Raw genomic sequence first — 17234 nt, forward strand, 5'->3', positions numbered from 1 at the left:
TTATGTAAAATAAATATGTTAAGCTTATATTATGCATTAGTTTTGCATAGTGTTTTTTCTCGAAAATTATTTCTTGAGAATTTCTCAAAAAAAATTAAAAATGACTTTTTTTCGAAACATTTGAAGATAATTTATTTTTATTAATAAATTTAAAGAAATGTAATTAACTAAAAAATGTTTTTTTAAAAAGTAGTGATTAAATCTGGCAAATTTACAGCTGCATTCAAAGCAGGTAGTGAGAAAAGTGACAGGTATATCTGATTAAAATTTAGAAAATATTGTTTACAAATTAGTTTTATGACCAAGTTTAAAAATTACTCAATTAATTATTTTCAGAGCAACAATAAAATTAGAATGCAAGGATCAATTATGATTATAATAATCTTAAGCAAGGATTTGTTCTTCTGCTAAAATAAACAAAAGTCAATGGCTTAATTTAAATTATATATAAACATTCTTTTATTGCAAAATCTAAGAAAAGTTTCCGTTTTTTAATCATGCATTTCATATTTAAGTCAGACTTATAATGATATATTATATTCAAATCTAAATGTTATGATTATATACTCTTATGGATTAATAAATATTTTATTATTCTTAGCATTCTTAACCATAATATATTCTACATGCATATATATTGCTCCAAATTGCTGTGAATAAGGTGGATATTATAACGCCAAATATATCCATTGAGGCTTTAAGCTAATCACTCAAAAAAATTACAACCATTGTCAACTGGAGAACCAACTGACTGACGATCGTATAAAAGGAAAATATACTACATGAACTTTAGGAACGTAAATTTAGACAAGCCTTACAAGCAAACAATTTGGGGACCTGATAGAAAAACAATAATCTGGATGTTACTCTTAAAACAAAATCAAAATTGGATCAAGCAGTTGCTTACGTTACGGAAGCCATACTAAATTCAACACTTAGTGCAATACTCTCAAGAAAATGTTTAAGAAACAAGATGAAGTATTGTGCAAAGTATTTGGGGATGCACCTCGACAGAAAACTTACATGGAAAACCTATATTTGGAGTAGAAGACAGCAACTAGGATAAAATACTATTGGCTAATGGGCAAAACCTTCAGACTGACAGTAGAGAATATATTCATTCCTAAGTAAATTTGGATGTATAGTAATCAGATCTGGAGATCAGCGAACAACTCCAATATTTTAAGAGTGATATTGAATGCTCCGTTGTATGTCCAAGACTTGAAAATTAAAATTGTAAAACGAAAATATAAGGAAAGACTTTAGAGACATCCCCACAAATTTCTCAATAAATTTATTACGATGAGATCGAGTGGAGGATTAAAGAGAATTATTATTGTGTTGCTGAATCACCCAGGTGAGATTTATTGATAGAAGTTTTGTTGAATGTCAGGATGAAAAGACAAATTACAAAATAAAATAAAAATTACTGTAAATAAAATAAGTTATATATTATAAATACATATCGTACATTACATATATGTTTTCTGATAAACACTAGCTAAAATATTATTTATATAAATAAATCTATGAAATAATAACTCTTTATAAATTAACGTTAAATCAAAAGGATAATAATTTAATTTATTATAGTTTAACTGTAATATTTATTTTTAATTATATTTCATAATTCCTTTGAAGTATTATTTTAATCCATAGAGTCCTCCATCAAGATAAGGCATGACCCTTGTGTCATCGTGAACAATTTTTCGTTTTTACACGGTATTATAATATAATGATGATGACACACGTCTACGTTTAGCTCTCTATTTAGACGAGGCCGCTCTTGTTGCTCTGCATGACTAATTTCTTTGTTAATTTAATAATAATCTTAACCCCTTAACCCCCCGAGCGTGTACCTTTGTCCCGAATTCCGTAGGGCTTTGTCTCGATCCTTTGTCACCCTTATTACAAATTATCAATCATTAAATCTGTCGCGTGCTTTTACGAAGAGCATTTTAATTATGACAACATGTTATGGATCAATTAATGCTAATATGAATAGGTATAACGAAATATGATTTTAGATTAAATTTAATACAATAGCTTTGCACTTTGAATAATACGTATAATTTGGCACAACGTTATGTTGTATTGCCATTGTCAAATGCATACCGTATTTTGCGTTACTACGAATTTAAACGTTAAATGGGTAAGAGATAATTGCAAATGTCTCGTGATATGTTTTTACTATTCATTAAAAATGTGTATGTATATCGAATTTAATTTATTAATATATATTTTATATAAGAAAAGTATACTTATTGGATCACATTATGATAATGAAGTATAAAATATATTATTGTCAGAGAATTTTTTTTTTTAAATATGCTATTATGCTTCAGATTTTTTCATTTTAAGTTAAACGCAACATTAAATACATACAGCATCTTTGTTTGTTTTATAATATAATTCATAAAATAGATCATAGTTAAAATTTTAATTACTGCTATTGAGCAATAATTTCTTACTCAGCGTTGAACCAATCTGCGTTTACTTTGCTGTTGCGCAAAACAATCTAAGTATTCGCAACGCAAACTAAATTATAACCTATTAAAATATGCTTTGACCATTATTTTAAAACCGAATTTTCACTGACAGACAGATGGCGTATTATTGTGGTCCGAAAGCGTTATGGGTCGTTTCTTAGTGGATGGACCATAAAACCAATCGTATACTTTATTGCGTCGGCGATGAGCCCTTTAATATTTTTACGATACGGAATTAAGTAATACATCGGTCATGGGCAAAGGATCTGCGAACTTTACAAATTAACAGTTCGTAACAAAGCGAAGATCGGCCAACCAAAAGATGCGTCCATAAAGCCATAAAAAGCTTTATCTTTTTATTTGTTATTGAGGGTATAATATCGAATATGTCTGTATTATTAAAATTATATTTAATTATGTTGTTATATACAAAGTGTAAATATATTATATAGTAACAAACATGGGATATTATTGATCAGATCATTTTAATATAACAATTAATTAGGAATAATCAACTATAATTATAACAAACATATGTAAATTTGCAATACTCCTCCCACATTTTCAATTCACGCCAATCACTCGTCAGTGTTCCTAATTTTCTCAATAGTGGGGATAGAAAATTAGCACGCCCATGATCCATTTCAAAGAAAAAATTGCAATCTTCCGGTAGAACAGTTACTGAATTTTTAATGGATATATTATTTCAATCAATATTTGATTTGGTCACGCCATTTTGTTTGTTTTTTTGTGGAATTAAAAAAAAAGCATCATTGCGTGATTATCAAACACGTATAGGGTAATAAAATTCGCATTTCAATCAAACGATACCGTTTTGTATTAGGACATGTAAATGGCCGTCGGAACATAGTTGGGGCTATTTTTGTTATAGTAATTCGCAAGATGGCAAAAAATGCTAGATACAAAAATATTGTTGTAAAGTATTGAAAATAATTATAATTAATAATCATCAATGGTAATATTCGTTATGGTTTTTTTAATGATATTTAGTAAAATAATCAAAATTAAATTATCAAAAATAAAATTTTTTCACTAAAAATGTTTCTAAAAATATAAAGTATTTAATTATTGATTCTGATACGCTATGATCAGGGCTCTGGGAAAACATAGAGATCTCATGACAAAAATGGCGTTTTATATTTTTTTAACATCGTAATATAATTTCTTGAATAAATAATAATAGGTAAAAGTTAACCCTTTCTATGCTACAAATAAATATAAATATCATTCACCGTTGCGACATATTTTCTGAAATTATTTGATGCGAAATATTTTAATTAGGCATTGAAAAATATTAAAAATATCTACTCATAATATTTACTTGATAATTAGTCTTGTTTTCTTTGTTGCTCAGTGTTGCCATGTGAAAACGCTCGATTATTAATTGTTTATATTATGACTTTTTATAACAATATTACGAGTGACAATCAAATAAAGTACATCTAAACCAAATTTTGCCTAATAGGAGAACGCAAAAAACAATTATCACTTCTCAGAAGTCAAAAATTCACGTCAAAAGCAATAAAATCGTGCCGTCGCCGTCGCAGTGGGAACGCTCGTTACCGAGCGTTCCCACTGCAACGGCACCGACACGATTTTATTGCTTTTGACGTGAATTTTTGACTTCTGAGAAGTGATAATTGTTTTTGCGCTCTCCTATTGACCAAAATTCGGTTTGAAAATACTTTGATCGGCCCTCTTATAAATATTAGAAGTACATAGTAATATTTGTTAGGATTGATATTTTTAAAACATAGTGTAATATCGAAATGCAGACAAACAATGGAACAATATGTGAGATGTGATGTCTGTTTGTACTTAGTCTTTTGCTTATTTTCACCTAAGAGATGAGCTAGCTTTGTTTGTATTTTGGACTTGACCTAATAAAAGTTCTAAAACTATGATTAGATTAGGTTAGGTTTGAGTTTAAACAGAAAATGGACGTTTTGCAACAGTCAAATTGAGCTTTACATATATTTTAGTGAAGCATATTAGCGCCTATCAGTAAAATTATATTTTCGCTAGTAGAAATATATATCTACTAGTCACCTTACTAGTAAAAATATAGCTTTACCAAAAAATACACGTTCACTATAACATTTATACATCAGATGTAAATAAATAATGATAAGTTCGTAAATATATTTATTACTACAAATAGAGAGATTGAAATTATAATATTTTACTAGCATCCGTCAGATAATTTATATTTCAATTGGTAAAAAATATATATTTACTAGTGAAAATATATTCCGATATGATTTTACTGAAAATATTTAAAAAATATTTTCGGGATAGATTCGAGACTATTTTTTTTTTTAAAGAATAACCACAAGAAATTGAAGGATTGGTTATTTATTTAGCTGCATTAAATCCAGTTGTCAAATTACCGATTATATGCAATCTATAAAAACATATCTATAAATTTATATAATTCAGCTAGTTCTGCTGTTGATTTTCTTTGCTTCTTCTATTTTTATAGTATATTTTTCTATTCGAAGAATTTTTATATTGTTTTGAAATTCTCCGCTCATGTGTGATCTATAATAAAATATTTTTAAAAAAATCAGACGCTTTAAATTGCTTTTTTACAATATAATTTATTATTAAAAACATTTATATACAAATATTTTTTGAGCAGGAACACCGGTTGTTATACTATATTCCCCTTTATTAATTCAGCTCAAATCAAAACAGTATAAAAAGAAGTACAGAATAGCACTGAAAAGAAAAAGAAAACAGTCAGAAGCGGTTTCGAATAAAAAACTTTATTACATCTTAATGCTGACCGACTCGTTTCGCGTTCAAAGTCGGCGAATATTTCACGTTTTAATTTACGAGCCGCTAATATACGTGAAATGCGATTTTGTCCGAAGACGAGCAAAGATCGCCCTTTGATAGTTTAGCATAAGAACTAATTTGCAATAAATCACCGCAAGAGCATAAAACGATACAATGTTCTGTTTGAACGCAATCCCGACGCGCGAAACTAATTAACTGCTCTTTTGTGCGCCACGCTTTACACTTCAATGTGCACATACAGGATGCGTGGAAAGCTCTGGAGTGCAATGACGAAGAAAATTTAACTAACTCAGAATAGGCGGAGCGCGAAAGAATTATATATTTAAATTAATAAAAAAATTGCAGTGGATCTGAGACAAAAATAATCTCTCGATATGAGGTCAAAATCAACATAAGGCATTGCAAATTTTCATGTTATTTTATTATATATAGATTTAACGAATCAAAATCCATATTAGTTTTGACATAAAAAACATATAGATTGAAACAAATTTACATAAACTAGTATTAACCATTTGAGGAGTATCGCCGTACATGTACGGTAGTCGATTTTTCACTGCTTTGAGGTACACCAAATAGTTATATAAATACATATATAGCTGAAAAAATAAATAATAAAACACATTATAATTATATATAAAAATAATTTAATTTAAATTAATGTAAACAATTTGTATCGAAAATAATACCAAAAAATTAAAAAGTACGAAATAAATTATCATAACAAAAAATATTTTTTATTAATTTTATAAAACATATTGAAAGCCTCTGTATTGATATAAAAACATAATTCACAAAAGCCAAATAATATATAATAAATATGTGAAATAAATTTATGAAATTTAATTTAAATTTAAAAAAGTGTTAAAATAAATTATTAAGACATACTTATACAAAAAAGTAGTAAAATAATTATAAATACAGAAATAATTATGGAAACATACGTAAAATTTACTCACTCCCAGAAATATATATAAATTAACTCAATACTATGTACCAATAATATTTTTCATTAAATATCATACTATAAATTATATATTTAATAATTTAATTTTAATGATTTATGTTCATTTAGTATATAATCAATTAATTAATTTATCAAAACTTTAATTAAAACAATGTAAACGAGATAAACATGTGTTTTTATGTTACAGGCAAAAGTTTCTCGCTGACAATCACCGTATCAACGAACCCACCACAAATAGCTACATACGGTAAAGCAATCAAAGTCACTGTCGACGGACCTAGGGAACCAAGATCAAAAACTAGTGAGTAATTTTAAATTATCATAAAAATATCTATGAGTGTATAAGATAAGAGAAAAATACAATAACAAACGAGATGACGCGTGTACGTGTGAATTTTTATTTTTGTACTTGAAATCTGTCAAAAATTATCAGTTAACTATCAGTACTAGACCATATGGCCGGTCTGTCTTCATTCCATTTTTACATACATTTTAAAAACATTGATAACGTGCAACCGTTATCGGTGTGGGAAAATTAGAGATATGTTGTATTTTTAATTATTTATATTTATAAACCTAATTTCCTTTGAGAATAATATTACCCTAACTAAAATATACATTAAATTAATGTTACATATATACTACCTTAGACATTAAAAATATTTATCATAGGTAATTAATAAATAAATCACAGATAGAACGTTACACAAATGTAATATATTGCATGCACACATGTATGTATGTACTACATAAGTATTAGATGTAAAATGTGAAAGTTAGCCTGAAAAAAATCAGTTTAATATAATAATGTAACAACGAGTATATTTGATTCTAAAAACGTAATTATTTTTGATCTTTGGAAATAACAAAGGTCACCCATATTTATAAAAGGCTGATAAATTGATATTTTTTTGACCAGTCTGTACCAGCCGCTCAAAACCAAGACATTTATATTGTTAACCATGGTTCTCGATCTAAAAAGTTTTGTTTTTACATTTACGTATACATATTTTATTATAATAAATGAAATTACTGTTTTAATTAAACTCAATATTTAGACAATATATTTTGAGAGCATTCGTGTTTTAATGACACAAAATTCTTGATTCGGGATTTATAATTTTGAGTCCCAGAATAACTAAATACCCTACAAAAGGTTATTGAGATACATTTATAAAAGGATATTCGGTTATTTTCCGTTGTTGTACTACAGCACTTTTTTTAAAAACGTTGATATATGATTCGCTAAGATATCTCAGAAAGTGGTATGTTTCTTAACATGTATTTAAACTACTTATGCATGCAGTTGACACTAACTATTGTCAAGAAATTTTAGTTTCGAGTTACGGAACGTCTTCGTTAGTCACGATCGCTTCCTCTTCTTATGCTGTTTGAGACAAGACGCCCGTACTATACGACTCGTATACGGGTGTCGCCATCCAGCTCCTTTATACACTGCCATTACATATTGATATATTTAATATCAGCTACAAGGAGCTATTTCAGTAGTTTTATTTAATTTTCTTATACTATTTTTGCTCGTTACTCTAATTTATTTTTTAAAAAATGGCTGTTTCAGAGCAATGCGTTAGTTTGAAAGCTCAGTAGATCTTTTACATATTTTTTGACAAAATCTTCAGTTAACATGTTCCTATCTATATTTAAAAATAGTATTCACCATTCCTATATGTTAATGCTCAACACACATTCGCGTTGTCAAAATTATCAATTTTCCCACGTAATCTGGTAAAATTATTCCTAATTTATTTTTATCGTATCGCATCCGTTTTATTCAGATCATAAACTCGAATAACAAAAAAACATGTCATAATATTTGCTACCATATATGCATGTTCCTGTTAAAAATGTTGTTTGATTTCGCGTTTAAAGTGCAGATGTCGAATTGCATCTTGCTGCATTGGAAAAATATAATAATATTATACCATATGTCCTATAGTTGCGGAAGGGTCTCAGATGCCAACTGGTGTTTTTCGGACCTTTGAATGGAACCCAGTTCCGTAATATTTTAATAACTGCCAATTTGTACGCAAGTGCAACAAAAGGGACGTCCCTTTGGGCTCTTTGCCATTATTAGCGCACGAAGGTTCAAGTTCACGATACGCAATAAAATATTCGTTAAAAGTATATAAACTATTTTAATATAATATTAAAATAATTTATGCGAATGTGAAACATATTATATTAACACAAAATACATTTTTACTATACAATAATATTACAAACTAATAAAGCTAACAAGATTTATTCTCTCTTGCTCTCTATTGCTATATGTTAAACTGATGCAGTTACAATCCATATTTCATTACAAACAAATACAAAATAAAATGGGTCAATTGGCAAAAAAAGCCGAATTGTTTTGGATTGAAAAATAGTGATGCTCTTTAATGAGAATAAAATTTATTTATACGGATCAAGATGGTGAAAGATACAACAAAAAATATCTCCAGGCAACTGTGCGAAATCCAAAAATGCAAATGATCTAGAGAGTGCTTCGTTAATTCCGGAATTAATTGACAAAACAGTCCTTAATTTTTTTCATCCCTTTAATGGAAAAGCACGTGAGCTCAAATTTAGACTACATAGATATTTCTGAATCCTCTCTTTTTTGCAGGGCTGTGGAGTCGGAGTCGGAGTCGGAGTTGGAGTCGTGGAGTCGTGGTGTTTTGGCCGGAGTTGGAGTCGGAGTCGGAGTCGTGAAAAATGAGCGACTCCGAGCATTTCTTAAATTATGAAATTTATGAATTTTTAATTGCGTAATAATGAATGTGTATAGCGTATAAATATTAAACGTGTAGAAAAACACCAAAAATACCTGATAAAATTAAACTTTTTTGAGTCGGAGTCGAAGTCGGAGTCGGAGTTGGAGTGGAGTCGTGTTGTTGGTAAATATCGGAATCGGAGTCGGAGTCGGAGTCGTGTTTTTTTTTAACGACTCCACAGCCCTGCTTTTTTGTTTGAATTTAGTTAGTTGCAATTTATTCAATGCATTAAATATGATATTAAAAAAAATGTTCAGAATATAATTAAAAATGATGAAATAAATATTAGACTAGCCCTGAAGCATGATGCGTTTTTTTCATGCTCCTGTGTGTATTTATGTAGTATTTACCAAGATTTTTACCATTACGTTAGAAGAATGATATAATTCGCTGACTATTGACCTGAAAGACCTAAGTTAGAATCCCATATGGATCTTAGTGTTTTGTTTTTTTCAATTATCATTGTGTCTGGAAGGTCAAAATTAATGATCGAAAATCATAGATTATGTTTATCTAGATTTTCCTAATATTACGAATAAATAAAAGTCAAGCTAGCTCGTACATATTAGGTATTAAAAATTCTCTAAAAATAAATTCTTTTTGCACATAGAGAATATTGTATATGTATTGAACAACAATAAAATCAAAGTTAAGAGCGGTCTTTTTGGCCGTTAATTTCCTATCTTGGCCTTAACCATTCTTCTAAAAACTTATTGGCTAATCTTTAAATAATACATTCATATGTGTATATTTTACTGTTTTTTTTTAATTATTTCGTTACGCGTATACCTCTTTGGTATTAATTACACTGTTAGTAATACAATACAATCTTAAATCAACTAGAGTTTACGTATAGAAAATGTATGATTATAATAACATTATTTTATTTTTATTTTGCTTCCATCATATTTATTTTGATTTTAATAAATTGATTTATAATATATTCGTATATTCCATTACCATTCAATTAAATGCGACATAAATTATTAACTTATAAAAAAATACATACCAATATATTGCTTTATTTAAAAGTTACTGACCATTTAATTTGTTGTCTAAAATAAAAAGTATGATTGAGGGACCTTTATATTTTTTAGATAACATTATAGTCAGTTAAGTCAGTAAGATTTACTCATTTTCTCTTCTTGTATAAACATAAATTATTGACGCCTTTTTATAGTGCATAAATCGAGAATCTATTTTTTCATTTATAAATTATAAATGATACAAACGACGCGAAATATTACATTTTTTCATTTTGAGCAAAAATCAACTAAAAGTATAATATAATTTATTACGCTAGACACAAATAATACGTGACTAAAATAAATCTGTATCTTCGAACCGTGTGCTACAATTTCATTACTTTTGTTAAAATATTTCAATGTGATATTTTTATTAAACTAATATTTAAAAAAATGCAACATTTCTTTAAAAAATATCATAATAGAAGTAACAATTAATATTTATTATAATGTACTGTATCAAAAAAAAACGCACACGCGCCATTTTTTATATTTTGCTTAAAAAATTGAAAAGCTATCACTAATTTTCTGCACGCGATGCTTCATTATCGTCCTTTTGTTGTCAAAAATTTGAGCATTTCTCATAATTGACCATATCGAGCCAGCGACTAACACATGTCGAAACATGAACTCAGGAGCCAAGCTTATATATTATTCACTTATAATTGAACAAAGAATAAAGTTTAGTTCCTAAAATAATACGAATTAGCTACTTTAAGAAATGCTTTATATATTTCTAAGTAATAATAATTTTTTTATCCATTCCAATCAGACGAAATGACCAATACACTTTGGCCAGGTTCGGCCGGAGGACCCCACCAGCTGAGGACGATAGGAATAGGTCAGATAGGACCTTTGAGCCAAAGACCGTTTTTAGAACCACCATTCACCAGTCATCTCAGAGAGTTAGAGTACAAGAGAAAGCCATCAGTGTCATCATCAGGACAAGACTGCCAAGAGTACAAACCAAACGCGAACGTCCAGCCGAACGGTGAGTCATTTTAATTTATTAATATAACTATAAGATTATCTGCATCTAAATTGCTCAAATATTCTATCAATAAAACGTCTGTAACACGTCATTTTACTCTACGTGACAGTGCTACCAACTTTTCCATCGCTGTGAGCGATTATTTTTTTATCCGTCTTTATATACATTTTTTTCCATTTCGACCAGATTGTTTTTTTTTCTTCAACCCGCCTTTCATAATAGCATTCATCGATCAATTCTGGTAGTACTGATTGTTATTGCCGGCCAATCTAGTGCGTCTATATTCTATCTCCGGACGATCCCAGAGACGGTAACCGCAAAGTTGCTCAAAAAACAAAGTGTATCGATCGACAATCTTTCGATAGTTATACGGAGGAAACGGCTACTGGAACCTGTACACGACGCATAATGTGTGTGTAGCATTTTTTGATTTATTAAATTATATATAATGCACAGCATGTAGCATTAAATTTTCTTTGGACGAACGTTTTATGCCATCATATTAAGTAGAACAACTTTTATTTAATATAATAATATTTTATGTTATGGCTAAGAGTACAGGAATTTTATATCCGATTATAATAAATGTTCACCCTCGATTACAATGTTCTCTCCGATATGCGGATTATCTCTCGCAACCCTCCTGGTTCATTCATGGAAGCTGTTAGAGCTGAGGAATATCGAATCGATTGTCCGAGATGACCAGAAAATAAACAACGGCCATCATTATCTCCCATTGAGGGCCAACACTACAGCAAACATGCCGTACGATCAACAAATGATCGCCTCTTACTTGCGAGTTTATTTATCACGTTCCATATTGAGTACAGGGGCGACGCATTAATTTAAAAATATTTTAATATCACTATATGCTAAAGCAATTTAATAAAACATACCTTTATATATTCTAAATATATTTTTAGAAAATTTTACCATCAAATTTTGATTTTATGAGTCGTGCCATTTTTATAAACTACATTTTATAAACAAATATGTAACACTATGAAATGTTTATGCTCATGAAAAAATAAAAAGCTAGTTAACTTTAGCTAAGTAACAAATTAAATATGCAATGCAATTGAAAGTTAAACTAAATCTAAAATGCATAGAGAAAAAATGTTTATATATCAAAGTTTCGAGCTAAATATATCTATTCAATTTACATTTAGTTAAACTAAATGGCTTTCATTTTTAATTAGTTATCAGCGGAAAATATTGCAGTTAATTTATTAAGTGCATTAAGTAATTTTCAGTAATTGAACGATCAATGTTTTTAATAAATGATCACACACTAAAATAAATGCGCAGTAGTTTTATGCTCAGTATTTATTACTGGGTTAGTTTATCATGTTATATGTTATTAACTGAATATATAGTTACTGGTTAATATTTTAACAGAACTAGTTTTCACTATAACGATTTACTATCTACGACCAGAGCTTTGCTGACCCTTCATAATTATTAGATACATATATTATGAGCAATTTTTGATACAGTAGACCCCCAATAACACGGTAAATTGGGGACGTGCTATTTGGGTGCGTGTAGTTGGGGTTCTTGAAAATTCTCATACATTTTTTTGCAATACGTACGTACGAATCAGGCGCGTGTGACCCCGCAATAACACGTCCCCAATTTACCGTGTTATTGGGGGTTCTACTGTATATGCTAAAATTGTAAATACATATGAAAGTATTTCATTATAAATGATTTCCTTTTACAATACTTCATAAACATTTTTATAGGAAAAATTGGATTGTCAGTGCAGGGCATATCAAATTTAATATGTTGGGTAATTTTAGACATTCTGGTTTCTTTATGTTTTTGATTGCTCGAGAAATGAGGGTTTTTATTTTCATTTATCGATTTTTCTTAGAAAATTTTAATATATAAATAAAATTTGAATATAATACAATAGTATATGTATTTATATTATTGATTAACTGAATGATCGTTTACACAGCAAATTTCAATAGAATGATGATTTGTTATAATGGACGATTTGTTACAATCGTAAGGAAAATTGTCTCTTACATCTGTTGCTACTTTATATTTTTAATGTCTTTGAATTAATAAAAAAACGAGATTTAAGTTTACCGTCAGGAAAACTTTACTGAGCGGTTTCTATCTGATTTTAAATGTAGTTCTTAGATTACTAAAGCAAAAAACGTGGTAACAATTAATATTTACTTCTGACCTCTAAACAAAAGTTCTAAAAAATACATTTATTTTCACAACATTTGGACCAGACCCACTCTTTTTTATGCAGCGGTAAAAAATATTCGTACACATTTAATTTTCAACAAAAAAGGCTCTGAAAATTCTTAAGAAATCAACAAACTTCTTGAAAAAATTATATTTAATATGTAATTTTTAAACATATTCATGAAAGAATTAGCCAATTATATTTTTATGTCAAATAAAAATAAAATTGCCCTATTTATTATTCATAAAAAAATTAACTTGATATTGGGCTATTTTAATTCTGTTCCGACTGCGACTTTTAATCCGTCATTACGATAAAACTAAAACTAAATTTATTATTTTATATATATGAGATTTTTGTATAAACATAATTTATAATGCATAATGTATAGTAACACAAATTAACGTTATTCTGACAAAAAAACAATATCCAGTAACATATATTTAACCGTTTAATAATTACTTGCCATTTATTAAAACTACAGATAATCACTATATTAAAAAAAAAATTAAATATTATGAATATATTTAATTAAATTATAGCTGATTTAATGGAGCAAAATATTTTTATAATCATACTTGCAAAATCTTCGAACTGCATGTTACAATTTAAATGAAATTTTATAAATTTTGTAAAAATATTCCAATATGATATTTCATCTATTTAGTTTCTAAGTTATACAATTATTCGTTGAAAGTTATGGTTTAATATAGTTAAATACTTAGATATATATTTTGATTCATTATTGTAATTTTTCTAAGCCGCCCATTTAATATTTAAAGACGGAATTGCGCAGTCTGTAACGTCTCAGACCAATAACTCTGAGGTTGTGAGTTCGAGCCCCGGCAGGGGTACTCGTTTTTTATTTATAAAAAATGTGCTATTATAAAAAAATGGTCCCAGCTTCAGTGACATCTATTGGTCATAAATTATATCACACATAATAATTTATAATTATTAACATAGATGTCACAGATTCCCAGATTTTCAGTCTAGTGCTTAATACTTACTTGTGGGTATTCGTTATATCTGATTGATTTGCTCAGTTGGTACAGATTTACTCCATTGTAACGCATTAGGCTTATGCTTGTCAATTTACAACGGAAGATTTAATAAAAAAGATGATTATTTTACTTTATAAATCCGCCCCTATATTGGTAAGAACTCAATCTAAATGTGTGAGTGAAATTTGCAATAAATTAATATATTCAATATCCTAATTAAAATGGTTTTCCTATCTCTTTACTTATTTATATGTGAAAAAATTAGGTAATAAAACATAGCTAACAAAATATCGGGATGAAATATCCAATAAGACTGAATTATAAAACTACGATCTAAATCTAAACATTTATTTTCTGCGACTCACCGTTCATATGTCGGTGGTGACCGACTGAATATAATCTGTCAAAACGTCAATTTTCGCTTTCTGTTCGCTCTATAGTAAGACGTTTACGAATGGCATGTGAATCTGATGTCAACAATAACATTCATGCATATTTTTACGCTGAGAGTGTAGTCATAACAAATATAAAATCTATTTTAAGAAAACTTTTAATGCTATAAATAATGAAATTACCAAGATAACATTAATTATCCTTTTAAATCAAAACTAATCACGATTTTTATTGAAAGTTTAATAAAGAAAATTTTACTTTTTTTGCTAGTAAAATTTCTAATTATAACCTAGATCTCTTAATAATTGTTAAAATCCAATTAAAATTTACTTTTAAGTATCCTTTATAAGCAAAGAAAGTAGAGATGAATTTTGCTAATTTATTTTTAAACACAATCTATATATAACATTGCAAACCATTGTGTAATTTTTTAGACACACTCACGCCGCCACTGTGTTTTTTGCCAGAGGCTTTCTGCCCCCGTTCGAAATGGTATCGTGGGACATAACTAATATTTTGATAGAATTGCTCGACCAACGGCAGCACAGCACGAAAAAAAACAACACACGTAATTGGACCAATACGGATTACATGTATCATCACCGTCTCATGGGAACCAGCTCATTTGAATTCGATTTCTTTTTTTCTGCAACGAACACACACACACATCAAATAGTTAATACAGTTATATTATATGTCTACTAAATTAGCTCAATTTCGGCTTGCTTCTTCTTCGAACTAAAATTCGCAATTGGGGTAGCAGTAGGAAGTTCACGCCGTGCGGTTAATGCATTTGTCTACATTTGTATTGCGGTTTCTCACATTGGCGCATCGTGATTAGCTGGAAATGGCCGGCTTGATTTACCGCCGGTCCCATCGTCAAATTAACCCTTAATCTGCCACGTGTATGATGTGTATGGATGTGTATGGATGTAATGTATGGACGTGTAATGGGATTCGATTTTCCAACTTATCACTCTGATGCACGCACTAATCTGCAATCGAATTGTTTCAATTGAAATTATTGATTCAAGATTTTAAGATAAAAACTTCCTGAAAAGCATGAACAATATATATTTATTAACGTTCATGAATTTTAATTTACTTGCTTTTTAACCATTCGTTAACTTAAAATTAAAAAATATATAATTGAACAATGGTATTTCTTTCTAACCAATTTATATTTTAAGAACAATTTTTTTTCTAAAAACTATCAAAATATCACTCAAATCTAATGTAAATTAATATATTAACAAAAATCAGTTTCTCAGTTTTAGAAACATAATTTTTGAAAATATTATATTTTTATATAAAACAATAATTTAACATTTAAATTAAATTGCAAATAAATGTGCTGTAATAACAATATTGTTTTTTTATACTGATTGCAAATATACATATTTGTATGTATATGTTACAATGAATGTGTATTACTCGTGAAGTTATATTTTCGCTGGAATTTCAGTGAGCTCATATCACCGGTAGATACATATATATTTTTATTGGCGAAAATATAATATAATATAATATAAAAACAGATCAATATCATATTTTAAATATTTTGCTCTATGTTATACATTTTTCGATATTTAAAATTATCCTTTTTCTAATCATATAAACTGATTAATTAGTTTAATGTTGTAATGTAAGCAGCAGATGGTTGAAAAATGTATAAATATCTCATGAATTATTACACCATAACGAAGAACATAAAATGAAATCTTATCCTAAGAAATCTATATTCATTATGGATTGAATTTTTAAATTATGGCATAGAAAATACTTTTTTTTACTAATCAAGCTATATTAGTTATAGGGAATTTTATATGCATATAGTGCATTTAATACTGAATCAACTGTTGTTATTTACACCAGTATTTTAAATTTATTTTACGGTTATATGAAGAGCTTGCTGGCCGTTGGCTTCATTTCTTGGCCTTAACAAACATAATTACATAGTAGCTAATATTTTAATATTTAATATCTAATCTTACATTATATATAATATTGATATATTTTCTTTGTTGATTTATACATATCATATCAACACAATATATCTTGCATTTAAATTACATGAGAAAATATTTAAATCTAGAAATTATACATAAAAAACTCAAATTTATATATAAAAATGAAAATCTCGATTTCTGAGCACAATTTTTTTTAATTCTTACAATACGATTGATTATATTATATGTTAATTGTGCATATTAATAAATCTTTTTTTAAATAAAAATTCAATAATCTTGATTTAATCTATGCAAAATTATAATATATGTTGATTAAATCTACATATATTATAATTTTACAGATGTTTATAAACTATAAAAAAAACTATATATTTTTATAGTTTATGTATGTAAAATTTCACATACAATAACTATAAAAAAAATTGAAATCAAGTTGATTATATAAAATTTAAGTTAATTTAAAATTTCAGTATTTCAATATTTTTAAAATTTGATATCCAAATATATTTTTAGATATATTATGTTATAAAATATTTAAAAAATATATATGTATATACAATTATTAAAATCAATTTTAAGTGACAGG

The 17234-nt window shown here is 27.9% G+C and overlaps 1 protein-coding gene across 3 annotated transcripts in view; it reads left to right on the forward strand.

The window, feature by feature from the left end:
- The window catches only part of LOC148229316 (protein lozenge-like), an 80566-nt gene that overhangs the window by 18859 nt on the left and 44473 nt on the right, over positions 1–17234 (forward strand). For all 3 annotated transcript variants that reach the window (XM_088198113.1, XM_088198115.1, XM_088198116.1), the window contains 2 exons: positions 6467–6580; positions 10857–11075. In XM_088198113.1, coding sequence (XP_088054239.1) covers positions 6467–6580; positions 10857–11075 — 333 coding nt within the window. The remainder of the gene's footprint in view (positions 1–6466; positions 6581–10856; positions 11076–17234) is intronic.

Source organism: Plectrocnemia conspersa, unplaced genomic scaffold (genome assembly GCF_051122295.1).
Source record: "Plectrocnemia conspersa isolate PC_06_02 unplaced genomic scaffold, ASM5112229v1 ptg000011l, whole genome shotgun sequence".
NCBI classification, from domain to species: domain Eukaryota; kingdom Metazoa; phylum Arthropoda; class Insecta; order Trichoptera; family Polycentropodidae; genus Plectrocnemia; species Plectrocnemia conspersa.